The sequence below is a fragment of the Neocloeon triangulifer genome, unplaced genomic scaffold, assembly GCF_031216515.1.
Source record: "Neocloeon triangulifer isolate White Clay Creek 2 clone unplaced genomic scaffold, ASM3121651v1 ptg000012l, whole genome shotgun sequence".
NCBI lineage: Eukaryota > Metazoa > Arthropoda > Insecta > Ephemeroptera > Baetidae > Neocloeon > Neocloeon triangulifer.
Genome location: NW_026775554.1, coordinates 3,336,809 through 3,350,731, shown reverse-complemented (window position 1 = coordinate 3,350,731; position 13,923 = coordinate 3,336,809). Strand labels below are relative to the sequence as shown.

At 38.7% G+C, this 13,923-nt stretch overlaps 5 protein-coding genes across 8 annotated transcripts; 2 read left to right on the top strand and 3 right to left on the bottom strand.

Moving 5' to 3' along the window:
- Positions 1-1,117: 1,117 nt before the first annotated feature.
- On the bottom strand, positions 1,118-4,578 carry LOC132198265 (sugar transporter SWEET1). 2 transcript variants are annotated; one of them, XM_059622201.1, is made up of 7 exons: positions 4,031-4,578; positions 2,903-2,980; positions 2,763-2,840; positions 2,435-2,558; positions 2,205-2,363; positions 1,898-2,017; positions 1,118-1,818 (listed from the first exon to the last, which is right to left on the bottom strand). In XM_059622201.1, exons 2-7 carry the CDS (start codon positions 2,977-2,979, stop codon positions 1,726-1,728), a joined length of 651 nt encoding a protein of 216 aa, XP_059478184.1. In that variant the 5' UTR covers position 2,980; positions 4,031-4,578; the 3' UTR covers positions 1,118-1,725. The 2 variants fall into 2 exon arrangements, with proteins under 2 accessions (XP_059478184.1, XP_059478185.1); XM_059622202.1 differs by lacking the exon at positions 4,031-4,578 and adding an exon at positions 3,148-3,181.
- A 52-nt stretch (positions 4,579-4,630) lies between these two features.
- On the top strand, positions 4,631-6,721 carry LOC132198264 (antichymotrypsin-2-like). 3 transcript variants are annotated; one of them, XM_059622200.1, is made up of 2 exons: positions 4,631-4,772; positions 5,188-6,721. In XM_059622200.1, the coding sequence occupies exon 2, from the start codon at positions 5,231-5,233 to the stop codon at positions 6,596-6,598; it is 1,368 nt and encodes a 455-aa protein (XP_059478183.1). In that variant the 5' UTR covers positions 4,631-4,772; positions 5,188-5,230; the 3' UTR covers positions 6,599-6,721. The 3 variants fall into 3 exon arrangements, with proteins under 3 accessions (XP_059478183.1, XP_059478182.1, XP_059478180.1); XM_059622199.1 differs by having other exon boundaries at positions 4,681-4,821; XM_059622197.1 differs by lacking the exon at positions 4,631-4,772 and adding an exon at positions 4,830-4,970.
- Positions 6,722-7,060: 339 nt separating this feature from the next.
- LOC132198262 (uncharacterized) lies at positions 7,061-10,261 on the bottom strand. Its single transcript, XM_059622195.1, has 12 exons — positions 9,997-10,261; positions 9,803-9,940; positions 9,545-9,748; positions 9,196-9,496; positions 8,987-9,136; positions 8,715-8,931; positions 8,437-8,665; positions 8,236-8,375; positions 7,959-8,177; positions 7,792-7,904; positions 7,584-7,740; positions 7,061-7,523 (listed from the first exon to the last, which is right to left on the bottom strand). Exons 1-12 carry the CDS (start codon positions 10,094-10,096, stop codon positions 7,128-7,130), a joined length of 2,364 nt encoding a protein of 787 aa, XP_059478178.1. The 5' UTR covers positions 10,097-10,261; the 3' UTR covers positions 7,061-7,127.
- A 161-nt stretch (positions 10,262-10,422) lies between these two features.
- LOC132198266 (chromatin modification-related protein MEAF6) lies at positions 10,423-11,341 on the top strand. The gene is made up of 3 exons (XM_059622203.1): positions 10,423-10,571; positions 10,649-10,886; positions 10,948-11,341. Exons 1-3 carry the CDS (start codon positions 10,458-10,460, stop codon positions 11,145-11,147), a joined length of 552 nt encoding a protein of 183 aa, XP_059478186.1. The 5' UTR covers positions 10,423-10,457; the 3' UTR covers positions 11,148-11,341.
- LOC132198263 (ATPase WRNIP1-like) lies at positions 11,329-13,710 on the bottom strand. The gene is made up of 9 exons (XM_059622196.1): positions 13,262-13,710; positions 12,956-13,174; positions 12,700-12,897; positions 12,433-12,653; positions 12,214-12,382; positions 11,978-12,161; positions 11,810-11,924; positions 11,630-11,760; positions 11,329-11,566 (listed from the first exon to the last, which is right to left on the bottom strand). The coding sequence occupies exons 1-9, from the start codon at positions 13,601-13,603 to the stop codon at positions 11,478-11,480; spliced, it is 1,668 nt and encodes a 555-aa protein (XP_059478179.1). The 5' UTR covers positions 13,604-13,710; the 3' UTR covers positions 11,329-11,477.
- Positions 13,711-13,923: the final 213 nt, after the last annotated feature.

Sequence of the window (13,923 nt, the reverse complement as noted above, 5' to 3'; positions counted from 1 at the left end):
CTGGAAGAGGAAATCGCCTCAATTTTTCATTACACGGTTTTCAGTAATTTGGCGTACATTTTTTCCTCGAATGATTCGTTTGCTTTTTATAAATGTATACTCTCGGTATTATTACTTAGAGTAATGCAAATGTAGGTCAAATTGCTGGATTGAAATGAGATGCCGTGCAGCAGCAGTTGTTGCTTCTAATTGATATTATAGCTTATCACGTTCCTCCCTTTGTGGAAAATAAAAGAACAAAGAACTAGTTGGTTGTTCATTTTTTCTTCATCATTTATAATTCAGAAATATACTCTGTAAGTAAAATTTTCATTCATTTTTCATTTATTCCGTGATATAAAAAAAAGTAGATTTTAGTAGAATGCAAAAGCAAAAAACATTCTTTTTATCCCTGACCTATTTTTAAATAGTTGTAAAACTAGCCCATGTTTAGAAAAAAATGAGGGGCACACCACTGTTACACTGACCGTCTCGTGCCTTTTTTGCAGCTAAGCCCAGAAGGTCATTAATTTGTCCTCGTGACAGCGTGCTTTGCTTAATTTTTTGTTTGACGCGCGCTGGGAGATGAATGTTTGCGCGCACAGGGTGAGCTCTCAGCGGGAGCCGCTCGGGTAGGCCTCACGTTTGACAGATGTGTCCAGCGGGTTGCGTCGAGCGCAACCTAAGGGGCTCATTAGTTATACTTGCCAGCGGCAGCACATGAGGATGAGGCAGATCGAGCACGTGCTAACGGCGGGGAAAATGGCACGGGCTTATCTCTATTTGCGGCCAATAAGGGACAAGGATCTTTTGCGAGTGCCCTTGGACCTTTTGCTCATATCTCTCTAAAAAAAGATGAGGAAAGCCTACTTATCAACTTGGGAAGTCTCAAATTAGTGCTGATTGTATGTTATTATAAAGAATTGAAATGATTTGCAATTTATTGTTTTTATTTTTTAATGCAGCTTGTGGAAAACATTTCATTACGCTCTATAAAATTTTAATAAAATACTGTTTATCACTATAAAAATTTAAAATGGAGTTGTTTATTATGTGCGCAAATTCAATGAAATTAAAAGATTTTTATTTTTGCAAGTAGTTTGATTTGATCAAGGATCACATGAATAAAACGTGTTGATTGAAATGAAGTTATAACACTTCAATTTTTATTTTAACAAAACGAAGAGTAACAAAAAATCAAAATATGTATGAAAAAGAAAATCATTTTCATTACAGAAAATTAAAAAACGAACATGAAAATGTATATTTTTTAGACTAGCCGAAGCAACTTGAAACAAACTATACTATAGAATTTGCAAAATCTTTCCTAAAGATGACTTCATAAATATATAATCACAAATGCTAGTCTAATTGTATCGCATAATAGAAGCTTTTAGGGCCACCTCGGAAAGTATAGACTATAGTTAAGTCTTGCATATTTAATCCAATTTATAAAATTCATTATTGTCCGAATTAGGAATGGTTATTCATTTGATTTATAAATGGAATATTACAATTTCATATCATAATTGTTTGGAATATTATTGTCCATATATCAGTAATTTGTATAATTACTTTCTAATTCATTCTCGACAAACATCATTTTTGGCTGTTACGTGGAAGACATAGTCATTAATATTTTTAGCAAAAAGCGTGGAATATCTTAGATTTCTAAAATTGCTGCTATCACACAGGCTGAATAGAAATAATTTAAGAGGAATGTAAAATGCTGCAAGATGAAGTTATTTAATCCTTCTTCTTGTCGACTGGAGTGCGTGGATAAATGGCAAAGAGGGACAGCTGCAATGCGCAGAGGGCTAAACCGACTCCGTTTTGGATCTGTGATTTTAAAAGTGGAATAAGTAAAAAATATAATTACGCCTTGGGGTCCTTGGGAGGGGATAGGAAAGGAACGAACCTGAATGAATATATTGTCAATGATGATTCCGTAAAGGAGCCACTCAAACGTCACAACAGTGCTGGCCAAAATTATTGGGAATGGTAGAGATGCGGTGCTCTGTGTACGAATAACTTCACCCTGTTTTCCAAGAAAGAGATTTTTAAGATGAAAATAATATTAATTTTTTTTATTATTAAAAATGATTTTAAAGAAATTTTGCTATCACAAAGAGCTTTTTTTAAATTTAACAATAATATATGTATATGATATTGTATTGAAAAAAGCAACTAAATTTATTCTTTATATGAGGTAATTTAAATTATACCAGCGAGAGCAGTGGGGAGGCAAGTAGCAAAAGCATGAGCACGGTCAGAATGGCGCCAAACCGGTCCTCGACAAGTTCCGGGTCCTCCCAAAACTGGGCGTAAAAGAGCAGCGACAGGGCGAAGATGACACCCTGCGTTATGGCCTTGTTCACTTCACCCTGTAGGCAAGAGAGTTTTACGGGCTCATAAATAACTGGGAAAACAGACGAGTTTTATGCATTGCGCTTACCTTGCAGTTTGAGTAAGCGTAATAAAAGGCGAGGTAGCCCAAGTTTATCAGCACACCAACGGCGCTGACCACCGTCATGGCCGAGTCGGCCAGCAGAAACGAGTATTTCAAGTTCAGGGCTCCGCTGCGGAGATAAATTTTGTGATTCCTTCTTGCCAGCGGTTTTTTTTTACTAAGTTATATAAATTCAGGGCAGAAATGCCAAAGCTTCTAAAAAGGCTAAAAATTTAACAAGTAATTCATGAAAGTCGTACAAACATAAATTAAATTATTGATTTTTGTTTTTAATTTTGCAATTATAAATTTTAAGGTGAATTATTTGACTCACATCACGCATCCTCCTAGAAACGGCAAGACTGAATCTGATCCAGAGTTCCCTTTCTTTTTGATGTCCAAGCAGACGAAACTGAAAGCAGCCCCGAATGTTCCTTTTTATGGCAAAAAAATTTAAAAATTTTAGTCACTTACACTCCTGAGAAAAACTGCAGGATGGTGGTGACCGACGCCACTGCTCCAACCAGGTCTTTGTACTCGTCCAAAACCATTCTGAACCAAAACAAATTTAAATTAAATCTGAATCTTATATTTTATGGTGCGCTTTTTCAAACAATTCCTTTTTGTTCAAACGATTTGCTTTTTAACAATATGACTTTGCATCTATTTTAAAAATAAACTAAACAACAATGAAAAAAAATATTGTAACTGTTCCTCACAGTCAAGCTCGATCAACAGTCTCTCTCCGATCGGATTTTGAATTGTGTAAATAAATTCTCCAAAAGCTGACCTAGAGAGATCGCTTATCTGCGATTGTGCTGGCTCTGCCCTCAGGTCATTTGATAACTTTTCCGGCATTATATAACTGAGCCCTTAACTCTGCCAAAGCGGACATAACGATGGCTTTGCAACAATTTTAGTATCGGTTGCCGTATAAAAACGTGTCGAGCTTTGGCACTCACAATTTTACTAAATTTAATTAAGAACGTTGAGGGGTAAAAATCATATGAAAATAAAAAAATTAATATATTTATAAAAAAGCTAGCTGGATTTTGAGAGCTTGAAATGGAACATTTATGCTTATTTACTGTTAAATTACAATTTATTGCAATCGCTTGAAAACAAAAAAATTAAATTAACCTTATTAAATTAAATTTACTTTTAATTTAAATAAGGTTCAAACCTCAAATAAATTGAATTGTAATTTGAATTCAATTGCACTGCAAATAATGCAGCAAATTGTGCTGCATTATCGTTTTCGCTGCGTCATTGACAAATAATAATGCAATTAAAAATCAGATGCATTAAAATAAACAATGCATTTATTTTATAAAATTCATCTTTTTGCCCCCTTTAATACAAATAAATAGAAACACAAATTTTAATTAATTATATCAATTTATAAATTTTTCTCTTCTGATAAGAAGAATAGCGCGCAATATCTACTTCTAAATTATCCACAATTAATGAGACAAAAATCATTATTTTCTCCAGGCACCAGGCCGAATTTTCATTAAAGTAATATTTTTTTACCCACATAATTAATAGTTTTTTAGCTAGCTAGAAAACATCAATAACATTGTCTGTTAATTGTGTACTTACTTTAATTTTATAATTTTTAAATGCTTCTTTCTTCACACAGCTAGGTGTTTTTTACAACTCGATCTCTTTAAGTTTTTACAAAATTTTAACAAAAATAGCCACGCTGCACGGTTTGCTATCACAAAAGCAACATTATTTTGTATGCGATGACGAAATTATTTTTTCGTTGACTTTTGAGTGCTCACTTCTAGCTCTAGAGATAAAGGAAATGACGAAAGAATAAGAATCGCGAGAAACAGAGGAACTAAAGAAGTGAATAGTGAATGGATAATCAGCTGCATAGGATTGAAAGGGAGAGTAAAAGGTGGCAGGTGGTGGTAGACGGAAAAACAACTTAATGAACAAGTGCGTGCGGATGCGAGCGCTGCACAAAATGAAGGGGGCGTGTGCCCACTTGAATACCCAAGAGACTCCAGAAAGGATAATAATTAGGATTTAAATCATTTAATTATAACGTTTACAGACTTAAAAGCAATTTTTAGAACTGAAATTTAAAAAATTTTAGATGAGGGTAAAATTTGAATTAAATAATGAACGAATTTCATATTCTAATCGATGCAGGAAATCCCTTTTAGATTTTTCTTGTCGCACAACTTGCCACTACTGCATCCTGCCGGTCACGTGGGTTGCTAATAATAACAACAAAAAATCCAGAATCAACTGCGTGCAGAAGAACGCATGGAGACGGCGGAGCACTGGAAATCCCAGCGAAGAGAAGGGAGGGCATGAGCACCATTCAAAGGTCTTGAATTTGACCCGGCCTTTCCTCCTTCTACCATACCAGAGACGACGTAATACAAATTTTACTGAACCCACTAAACGCACACATTTATTTTAACTCCCCTCCTTAAGTCTCTCATAAGTCGCTAAACATAGCAAAAGAAAGCATCGCGAAGACAACCTTTTAGAAAAAGCGTCAGAGTAGAAGCCGAAAATTAAGGTTAATTTTTTAATTACTTGAATACAGAGAAAAAAAAATGTATTTCTATAGACTGAGGGAAATTTTAAGACAAAATTAATTTAGACGAGAGCATCAAAGATTATAATATTAAGTTCTTGACGCACTTGTTATTTATTCTTTTGGGTTTTCCTTCTAACCTCGAAGCCAAGGTCAAATCAATTAAATATACTCACTGTTGCTACTCGCTAAATTTCAGATCAGTCGGCGTCAGGCAGCGGTTGTAAGAGGCTGGAAGAGCGATGTTGGACAAGTTTTTGGTGATTTTTTGCCTGGTGGCTCTTTGCTGGGCCCAGCGCAGAGGAGGCGGCGGCGGTGGCGGCTTTTATCCCGGGGGTGAGAGAGGAGCCGGTGCGGCCCAATCTAAGTTCGGTGAAATCGAATTGCAGCTTTTGAAGCATATTTACGAAAGCGACCCTGATGGCGGCATCACCTTTTCTCCCCTCAGTATCCGCACCCTGCTTGCCATGTTGAGCGAAGGTGCCCAAGGGAAGACCAAAACGGACCTGGAGGAGGCCCTCGGGGACACTCGCAGCATTCGTCGCGTCCTGGGCTATTCGTCCCGAGGCGGAATTGCGATGGGCAACTCATTCTACCTGAGCAACAACCTGAACATCAACGAAGCTTTCAAGGAAAAGCTCACTTCGAGCTACAAAGCTGAATTCCAGTACGCTGACTTTTCTCGTCCCCGCAGCGCTGCCTACAACATCAACGAATGGGTCAGGAGAATCACCAACAAGGGCATCTCCGAACTGATCAGCCCTCAATCCCTGAGTCCCGAGTCGGTCTTCATGATGGTCAACGCCATCCACCTCACCGCCAAGTGGACAAAGAAATTTGACTCGGAGGAAACTGTCACCGATGGAATTTTCTATGAAAGCCACAGCGGTGAACTGAAGCCCAAACTCGCCGAGATGATGAGGAACTACGAGCACTTCCGTTACGGCACCGTTGAGAGCCTCAACGCCCAAGTCATCGAGTTGCCTTTCCAGGTGCCCGAGAACCACGCTATGTACGTGGTGCTGCCCACAGATCCCAACGGACTAAAGGACTTGATCAACAAACTCACCCCCGAATCTCTTGGAGACATCCTGAAGACCATGAACAACCCCATCCAACTGACTTTGTACCTGCCAAAATTCAAGGCCTCCACCACCCAGAATCTCAAGACCATCCTCCCCGGTAAGGTCGCCCAGGTCTTCAGCCCGTCGGCTGACATTTCCGGAATCTCCCCTGACCGCAACATCCAGCTGTCCGAGGTGCTGCACAAGGCCAACCTGAAGGTTGACGAAGAGGGTGCCACTGGGTCAGCCGCCACTGCCGTCCAGGCCATCCTTCTTTCCAACACCCCTCAAATCGTGATGAACGTTTCGCACCCCTTCTTGTATTTCATTGCCGAGCAGGTCAACGAACGTCACTTTGATTTTTACAGCTCGTCCAACCAGGAAATCTATTTTATGGGCTACGTTTCTAATCTTGACGATTCCCGCGAGCTTCCTTCTAACTGGGGCCCTTTGCCACCCAAGCAGCCCTATAATCCGTACCAAGGCTACACCCAGGGCAACCGACGCCGCCCGGGCAACAATCGCCGTGAGCGACAGAATAATTAATTTTCTACGAAGTGGAACAAACGAATCTCTAGAGCATTCAATTTACAATTGAACATAATTCATTTATTATTTTGTTTAAATCTTTCTTTAATAAAATATTAGAAAAAAAAATACTTTTTCAATAATTTAGCAAATAATTGTTTGTTCAAGGTAATGATATGAGAATGGTTTTTTCTCTTCATATTATTTTAAATTTTCAACAAACAATTATTTTCCAATAGAGAAACCCAATTTGGAATTTTATCCAATATAAAAAAAAAAAAATTAAATCTCTGTCAGGTTCAAGACCAATTTTCTCTCAAGGCTCTAGAGCTAACAATAAGGTCAAAGTTTTGGTAAGTTTATCATACAAGATATCAAAGGCCTTGCAAACATTTAAGACTTCAATAAACTTTGCAGTCAAAATTGTTTGTGCAAATAGACTAAGTATGGTAATGGGAAAATCAATACAAAATCTGAATTTATAGCTTCAAAGTATTTATTTTGGAAGCAAGAGGCCTGACAATCATCATTCTTCAGTGTTTTATGATTATTTTCTCTTCATCTTCAAACCTTTTTTAGGCTGCTTAGATTTATATTTTTTAAAATTTCTTTCCTCCTTTTTTCCCTTTGGAGAAGCTGCTGCTTGGGTCGTTGACCCCTGACCATTGGCGCTGTTTGGCTTCTTGGCCTTTTTAGGCGACGGTTTGTTACCCAACCCATTTGAACCCTTGCTCTTCTGGCCGGGTTTTCCCTTAGCGTTTTCCTTTTGCAAAAGCTGATCTTTTTTGGGAAGAATGAATAATCCATCGGGCTGCCCGTTTGCTACTTTCTGCTTCTTCTTAGGAGGCTTTACAGATTCCTTTTGGACTTCCTGCTCAGAATCTTCAGTTTCTGCTGCACGCTTCTTCTGCTTATGCTTGTTCTTTTGTTTGGGAGCATCATCCTATAAGGTAAAATATAATAATTAAGCACGAACAAAATTAAAAGTTTGTTAAGCTTTTACCTCATTTTCCTGTTCTTCTTTCGCCTCCTCAATTCTCATCTCCTTCCTCGACTTCGGAACAGTATTCGAAAGCTTTTGCAGCTTAGCAACAAAGAAACCATCCATGTTGTGCGCATGTGGGTAGAATCTCTTGGTTAATTTCATACTTGGGTGGAACCTACGCAACAAAGATCAGCAACATTTCTATTTAATTAAGATAAAAACATACCTATTCTGTTTGAAGTTAACAAAACCTTCCACGCCAAAATCAATGCCTGTGGGAACAAGTCGAACATCTCTGTGCTTAAGAGCAAAGTCAACTACTGCCTCATTTTCCTCCGGCTATAATAGTAATTTAATTAAAATTTCACTCCAGTATTTAAGATTTATTATTACCAAAATAGAACAAGTGGAATACACAAGGTAGCCACCACTCTTCGATTTATTAGCTGGACTCAAGCAGTCGATTGCAGCAAGAATGAGCTCCCTTTGGAGGTTGGTGCATTTTTGAATGTCGGCTTCGTCCTTGTTGGTTTTGACACTGGGATCTTTGCAAATCACACCAGTGCCTGTGCATGGGGCGTCCAGCAAAATCCGATCAAAACCTTTCATCAGCTACAGACAAAATTAAATAAGAAATAACCAAATAAATTTCGAAATAACTTTTACGTACCTGAGGATACTTTCGTCCATCAATGTTTGTGATAACAGAATTTACCACTCCAAGACGGTGGAAATTGCCAACAACGGACTTTATTCTCTCCTTGTTTGCATCATTTGCAAATAGAACACCAGTGTTTTTCATTACAGCCGCTAAATTAGAAAAAAATAATATTATATTTTATCATGCATGTTGTTATGATATATTTCTCACCGATGTGTGACGCTTTTCCTCCTGGGGCAGCACACATGTCCAAAATTCGTTCGTTCTCCTGAGGTGCAAGGGCCATCACGGGAAGCAAACTGGATGCTCCTTGAAGCATATAGTGGCCAGCAAGGTATTCTGGGGTGGCACCAACAGGCACTTGCGAGTTGAAAACAACAAGACCAACCTTGGTCCATTTACCGACCGGATCCAGATTAACACCGCGGCTAATGAGGGACTAAAATAGAAGATCATTATTTATGAAACTTGAACAAAATAATGTTTACCTGAGCAAGGTCCCTTCGTCTTGTTTTTAGAGAATTACTTCTGATGGTAACCGGACGAGTAACTTCACTCGCCTCTAGAAATTCCATCAACTCGCTAAGAGGAAAGATGTCCATGAGCTTTTCCATTAGAAACTCATTATAACTGTAGTAGAGGCAGAGATCCTTCAGCAAAAGAGCCAAGTAGTCTTTGCGGCTCCTGTCCGGTTCCCTTAAACGTCTAATAAAAAAATGAGTTAAAAATTGGAAATCTTAAGATCTAAAAAAAATTTTACTTGAAGTCGGAGAGCACCATAATGACATCTTTCATTCTTTGCTGAACGTCTTGCAAACCTTCAATTTTGTCTGATTCCTCACTTCCAGGAAACTGGAAGACGTCATGTGTGGTGACATTCATTTCTAATTCTTCTGCTGCAGCTTCAGCTCTGCAGGTTAAATTAAGATTAGCCGTTGCAAAATTTTTATGTCAATTAAAATTTCTAACTTTTCCTTTGCCATCTTCTTCTTCAACTTTTTGTTTGCTCTTTCAATTGGAAGCAAACCATCGTCATCAGAATCTCCAGATTCATCGTCTTGGTCATTGTCAGAAACTCCGTCGGATTCCTCCGCTTCATCCACTTCTTCTTGGTCGCTCTCTTCGTCTTCCTCTCCACTAACTTCCTCTTCTTCGTCACCACTTTCCCCTTCAACTCCCTCATCCTCCTCTGCTGATCCGAAATCATCATCAGGAATGTCCAAGTCTTTGTCTTCGAACTCATCGTCGCTCTCATGGTCCTCACTTTCGTCTAAAAAAATGCACATAAAACCAATTCAACAGTAAATTTGTATTACACCTTCTTTGAAGAGAGGCTTCTTTTTAGTTTTAGATGCATCGTCAACAGTTTTCTTGCCAGTCTTCGTGAGCTTTTTCTTCTGAGGCTTTTCAATTTCCTCCTCGCTACTGTCACTAAATTCCGTAGTTCCTTCACTGTCTAGCTCATCCTGTTTCTCAAGCAAATCTTCTTCTTTAGGGTGCTTCTTATTGAGTGCAGCTTTGGCTATAAGTATAAAATATTAAAACAAAGTTTGTTTTAAAATTAAATTTAACAAACCCTCTGCATTTCCATTCTTAGGCTGCCTGTTTTCTTTCTTTTTTGTTTTGGCAGCTTCTTTCTCTTGAATTTTTCGCTGAGCTAACTTGGCTCGCAGTCTTTGGTGACGCGAATTTCTCTTCAAGGTAATACCATCCTCTGAAGTAAAAGATTTTAGTATTATTAAAGATAATTAAGTGCAATAAATTTAAAACCTGTAAGATGCTTTGGAAATGATGGATCGCCCTGCTTCTTTGCTTTTCTACCGGGCCCCTTTTTCTGTTTTTCCTCTCCAAATTTCGCCTTACGTCCCATTTTTAAAATTAAATCTTTGCAATCGCTGTGTCAAAGTACTTATGACGAAAAATCAGTTTACAGACACAGTGGTCCTAGTTTCACACAATTAAAATGCAAACGCAAAAACCACGTTGTTTTATGTTTACATGTGGTCGTCTCAAGAGAACACGAAATACTCAATTCTAATTGGCTCTGCTCAAAAATTAAAACATGGCTTGCGTGCAAATTTACGAGTTTTTTATAGTTGATAGTTGATAATTATGTATTGCATTCTTTCTTATCTTTATGAAAAAGTCAGTCAAACGCCATCTTTAGTTTGAATCTTTTCACTTGCGGGAAAATTTGAAATATTTTGTCATTTTGCGCCATCGTGTCAATTATGAGTACTAAAAATGTACAAACCAAAACATCAACAAATATGGCTTCGAAAACAACATCGCAAGACACTCGCAACGAATTAGGCGACCTAGTAAAGAGAAAAGCCGAAATAGCGGTAAGATTTCGAAAGAAAAATTTACAAAAATTATCGTGAAATTTAAATTTTATTACATTTCGGTACCTTTTGCGCAGGAAACATTGGCTAGTTTGGAGAGGCAAATCTATGCATTCGAAGGCAGCTATCTGGAAGACACTCAGCTGTATGGAAATATTATTAGAGGCTGGGACCGCTACCTGGCCAGTAATAAGGCCAGCACCAGCGACAAACGCAACCGAAAGTTCAAAGAGGCCGAAAGACTCTTTTCCAAATCCTCCATCACCTCTATGGCTGCTGTGAGTGGTCTAGCAGACGAGGGATCTCAAGACAAAGGTGTGTGTAAAATAACTTGTAATGAGTGCTATAATCTCATTTATCTCAAAATGTATTTCAGACAACAACAGCGAGTCCGAGGGCAGTAGTGAAATCGACACAAAGGACCTGAACGGCTCCACCTCCTCAGCACTCAACGGCTCGTCCATGATTGCGGACACAATCACCCCAGCCAAGCAGGAAACCAGCCACTCAAGCAGCAAACACCGCAGCAGTAGTAGCAGCGTGAAGAAAGGAAACAAGAAGGCTCGTCATCGTTAAGACTTCAAAGTGTGTGACCATATTTCAAAATTGCGGTCATAGATATACATTCTCAGAACTTTTCGTGCCAGGTGTTTAAGAATAATAGTGCAAGAATTTCATCAGTTGTACGGAATCATTACTACTTATTTAAATTATGCTTCAGGTGTAAAAGTTTTTCAAATAAAACATCCTTTTTCTAAAAAAAAAATCATAATAGGTAACATAAATTTTTATTGGATCAAATCACTTGTAATATTTTGAAATTTAAGAACTTTTAAACAAAACAATTATTAGACTTATTTTAAACATGGCACTTTTGTCTTTTAATATAATTTTTTATCTTTGCGACTAAAAAAAATTAACATTCTCCAGCCCCTCGGGCATATATTTTAAATCTGGAACTTCACTAGGAATCATGCTGTACCCTTTGCCGTACCCTGTAAAAATTTAAAATGGAAGTGCCATAAATTATATACTTAAATTTAATGTTTTAAAATTACCCAAATCCTTCATTAGCCGCGTAGGTGCATTTCTGAGATGGAGTGGAACGGAAGGCTGGGGCCCCTTGTGATTGGCAATGCACTCCTTTGCTTTGTCAAGGCAGTTCTGCATTTCACGAGATTTGGGTGCCCTGTTTTTAAGGTTTTAGAAAAAATATTCATCATTCATCATAGACTTACCTAGCCAAGTAAACTGCACACTCTGTGAGGAGGATGTCTGCCTCTGGCATTCCCAGCAGCTGACAGCCTTGCATTGCAGCAACTGCTAGTGGTAGGGCCGCAGGATCGGCCATGCCTATTTTAATTATTTTATTTTACACAAATTTTGATCAAGTCTTAAATTTATACCAATGTCCTCAGCAGCGGCTCGGACGAGTCTCCTGGCCAAGTATCGTGGGTCTTCATCACTTACGATGAGCCTCGTTGTCCAGTACACGGCTGCATTTTGGTCGGAGGCTCGAATTGACTTGTGAACTGCAGAGATGATGTTGTAGTGCTCCTCTCCGCCTCTGTCGTATAACATGTGAGACCTCTGTAATCAATACAAACTCAACATGAAAATAACTGATATATAATTTTTTTACCTTAATGCCTTCTTCAATGTCCGTAAGTGTGACGAGAATGTTTTCTTCGACATCTGCATGAGTTTTTGACTGGAAGGCTAGTTGAAGTGAATTGAGGGCGATTCTTGCATCTCCATCACAGATCTCGGCCAGAAACTTCAGAGCCTCTTCTTCGATAGACAGTTTTGCCCTTGAAATAAGGAATTAAAAAAAGTGTTTATATATTATAAATTTAATTACCTCTGAATTTCCTTAAAATTTTGGTTTTCAGGAATGACGCTTGCACCAAGAGAGTTTAGGGCTTTTTTAAGGATGGTGCTCACATTTTCAGAGGACAGCTTTTCAAGCACGATGACGCGGCATCTACTGAGTAGGGCATTGTTGAGACTGAAAGAAGGATTTTCCGTAGTCGCCCCAATCAGGATGATCAACCCAGACTCGACGTGTGGCAAAAAAACATCCTAAATTTTCATTTTAATTGATTTCCATTAAAAAAAGTCACCATACCTGCTGCATCTTGTTAAAGCGATGGATTTCATCCATGAACAGGACAGTTCGCTTTCTGCAAATGTTCATCTCACTTTTGGCTGCCTTCACCACATCTTTCACATCGTTCACCCCAGAAGCAACAGCAGACATTTTCACAAACCGAGCAGAGATCCGACCCTGCTTGCAGTACTGGCAGACAATATTCGCCAGGGTTGTCTAATAAATGTAAGAATTTAGTATTTAAGACAGTATTTTTTTTTATGATGCGAAATACTTTTCCGCAACCAGGAGGACCCCATAAGATCATGCTAGTGATTTCACCCTCTCGAAGAAGTGACCGCAACATGCTGTGCTGTCCCATGACCTTTTCCTGTCCAACAAAGGTGCTCAGTTCTTTCGGCCGAACTTGTTCTGCTAGTGGTGCTGATTTATTCAAACTAACTTCAGGCTCTGCTTCTTTTGAGAATGAACGGTCCATTTTAGAAGTGGTGGTCTGGAATAAATATTTTTGTTAAGCCACGAGTAAAAAATTATAAATTAATTAAAAATTCCTAAAATAAATTTCCACTTCCACACAAACCTGCAGTAGTTGTTTTTCAGCTGTGCCATTCTGCGGCTCCACATGATCTGGATTTTCAAATAACTGGTCACCTGACAGCTTCTGTTTCTTCGGCCCCTGCGAGTCTGCAGAAGTTCTACCCTTTGCTTGCGCTGCAGCAGGACTTGGTCTTTTGTTGATCCGCTGCTGGGGCTGGGAAAAGCTGCTGGAAGGCGACGGTGAATTGAGAAAGGCACACCTGTCGGCGTGTTCCTCGATTTCGGACACGGTAAAAACCCTGCAGCAGATCGGACAGGACACTTCGTCTGCGAGCAGCGCCTCGTCAGCGCTTCTCTTTCCCTTCGCCGCTGCTGGCGATGACATTTCAGTGTCCAGGATCAATTAAATTTTGAGAAATTAGAAAAAATTCTGGAGGCACATTTCACTTTCTGTTTTCGTTGGAGGGAAATGATGCTGCTGTGCGTTCATTGGCTGACCGGTGTTTACTACAGCACATGTGGCCAATGGGAAGGATGAGAATGAAAAATTCAAAACAAATTGGCGAAAAAGAGGCATGACTATACATAAAGTGCGTTGATTTGTGTGAGGTTAATTGCAGTATTATTTATCTTTTTTTTTAATTGGCAATCAATCGGTAAATTATGATCAATGATCAATGAATTACATTTTTTATGAAATTCATA